Below are 2,674 nucleotides of genomic sequence, written 5' to 3'. Positions count from 1 at the left end.
GTCACCTTTATTTTTTCCCCCATAGCCCCGTCCTTGCTGCCATTTCCATTTTGACACTCGGATGAGCACAGATCTGAGACCCTGGGTCACCCTGAGAGGGAGGAAACCTATTCTACTGCTGCATCCAGCCATCCCTGGGGTGGGGTATGTAAGAACATTAATGGGTAACAGACGCTGAGGTGGCTGTGAGCCTGTGAGTGTGAAATGGATGAAGATGAATAATCACAGCTTTGTTAGGGTTCAAAGCATCAGGGCCCTCGGGAGAAGGAGGAATTGGAACCTGCAGACAGAATTGGAACCTCCAGCTTCAGCGTGATCATGTTTCTCCATTATTACCTCAATGAACAGGGAGACCGGATGTATACCCTGAAGAAATTTGACCCTACGGGACAACAGACCTGCTCGGCCCATCCTGCTCGCTTCTCCCCAGACGACAAATTCTCTAGACACCGAATCACCATCAAGAAACGTTTCAAGATGCTGATGACCCAGCAACCGCGCCCTGTACTCTGAGGGGCCCTTAAATTTCACGTCTTTCCTGCCGCCTGCAACCCTTCTGAGACTTTCCGAAACCCCAGAGGGCCAGTGGGCACTTCCTAGTGCTCTAATGCTGTTTCCTGGTGGGTGACCTAGGGGCAGAAGCCCAGAGGTTGGCAACCTACCCTCTGGAGATAAATGGCCCTGGGGATGGTTCATGCCTCCACTTGCCTAGTCTGCTCATCATCACATTGCATGTCTGTTTCAGATGCTGCTTGCTGCTTAAAGAGGTATTATCCAACATAACAGCCGAGTCATTGTCCATCCTTTTCCAGTGTTAAGCCTAAATTTGTTGGTTTATTTTATTCTGAACCTGTAGGTAGATTATATCCCTGTGTTTTTCAGCTATATAAAAAATAGGCCTTTCTTTAGGATTCGAGATAAGACAGCTCACTACAGTGACTAAAGCAGGAAAATAAACAGGGGGCGGGAAAATAAAGCCAGAGAAATCATATTCTGGCCAGAGGTCTCCCAATTCATCAGCATAGCTTGATGTCAAAGGTATGAGCATCCACAGAAGATTTCACCTTGGTCTAAAGTCGAAAGAATCAGGTCAATAGCTCTCTTAATTTTTTTTTTAGAGAAAATACATGCTGAGCTTTTAAAGTACACAATGTTTCTGAAGACAATTGTGAAATATTTATGGTAGAAATATCAGCATGGGAGAAAACAACAAAACAATGATGCTGCTACTGGAGCCTCTCAAAAAACAGAAATCTTTTCTTTTTCCTCAAGGTGGTTTCTCAAGATACACCCATGTTGATTACAACGTGAGAGAATTAGTCAAGTGAACTGAGGCCGAGAAGAAAGTTAGATATTAAAAACGTTTTTTGTCATTCTGTCTTCCTGAAATAGAATGTTAGATACACAGTCTCTGATGGAATATATTAAACATAACGCAGAAACCTTGAAAAACGGAGGCGGGAAGAGCAAAGCTCAGTCCAGCCAGCCTGACGCTTGGTTCTGAGGAGAGACCCGCAGAGCCGATTGCACAGGGTCTGCGATGTTTCAGGTCGCACTGAGCCACAGTGCTGGGAACGGAGCTCTCAAGTCTAAGAAGGAGTTTGAAATACTTTCTCCAGTTATTGCCATTCCAGATGTAACACGTTAATCAATTTGCCTCCTGAAAAATTAAAGCATAACGGATAAGGCTAAATTCTTTTTTGCCTAAAACCCAATCCTAGTATTCTCTGCATAGGAAAAAATTGTGTATATTCCTGCATGTATTTTGTAAATGCATTTACATATATTAACTGTAGAAAATGTATATTATTGTTTTGGTGAGTATACATTTTTTAAAAAATGGATGATAGCATTATATATGTATAGATCTGCAACTCCTTTTTTTGTGTCAACAATGTGTCTTCAAGCTCTTTCCATGTTAGTACATGTAACTGTCTTGTATACTGCACATCTCATATCACATGCATAAATGTCAGCTATTGGTCTATTAACTGGTACGTGATGCGTCATAGTGAAGACACGCTTAGGTCATTCGATCATTGCCCTCTTGGAAACATTTAGGGTGTTTCTGATTTCACTCTTATCTTGAACATGCCGTCTTGGTCATAGATGCAAATATTTCTTTAGGGAATATACCCCAAAAGCCAGATTTACTGGGACATGAGAAACGTGCTATTTAGATTTCTGTTAGCTGGAGGTCAGGATAGGTATTTGTCTATACTGTCTGCCTACAGTTCATATTACGAGACACTGAAATTTTCGCCAACCTAATGAGTTAAAAAAATGAGTTATCGTTGTTTGAATTTTCACTTTGTTGATTTCTAAGTGTTAGAAACGCAGGAGAGAGAGAGCTGGGTGGAGCCCGATGCTCTGATCCAAGTGCCTTTATTTGAAGCTGCGCTTACAGGTGGGCTGCGTCTGGGTGGGCTGCAGCGCCGAGGGCGGCAAGGACCGCGTGAGTAGAAGAAAAAGTGCGGGGTCATCGAGGGAGAAGGAAGCGGTTAGTCTCATGTTCTTCCGCACCTTTGCCTCAGGGGTTCAGGACGTGAGTCGGGACATGGGTCAGGTAAGGGACCCGCTGTTTCCAGGTGCAGGAGGGTCCGTGTGGCTGGCGCCAGACCTCCATTGTGCAAGACCGGAGAGGGTTGCGATTACGCCGTGAGCTATCAAGCCC

The 2,674-nt window shown here is 44.2% G+C and overlaps 1 protein-coding gene across 1 annotated transcript; it reads left to right on the top strand.

Annotated features, from left to right (window-relative positions):
• Positions 1-284: 284 nt before the first annotated feature.
• On the top strand, positions 285-566 carry LOC118997423 (H/ACA ribonucleoprotein complex subunit 3-like). The gene has a single exon (XM_037061064.1). The coding sequence runs from the start codon at positions 319-321 to the stop codon at positions 511-513; it is 195 nt and encodes a 64-aa protein (XP_036916959.1). The 5' UTR covers positions 285-318; the 3' UTR covers positions 514-566.
• The last annotated feature ends 2,108 nt before the right edge of the window (positions 567-2,674 follow it).

This window comes from Sturnira hondurensis, unplaced genomic scaffold (genome assembly GCF_014824575.4).
Source record: "Sturnira hondurensis isolate 20B ecotype Veracruz unplaced genomic scaffold, ASM1482457v3 Scaffold0013190, whole genome shotgun sequence".
Lineage (NCBI taxonomy): Eukaryota > Metazoa > Chordata > Mammalia > Chiroptera > Phyllostomidae > Sturnira > Sturnira hondurensis.
Note: the sequence above shows the minus strand (reverse complement) of the source record. Positions and strands in the feature narration are given on the sequence as shown.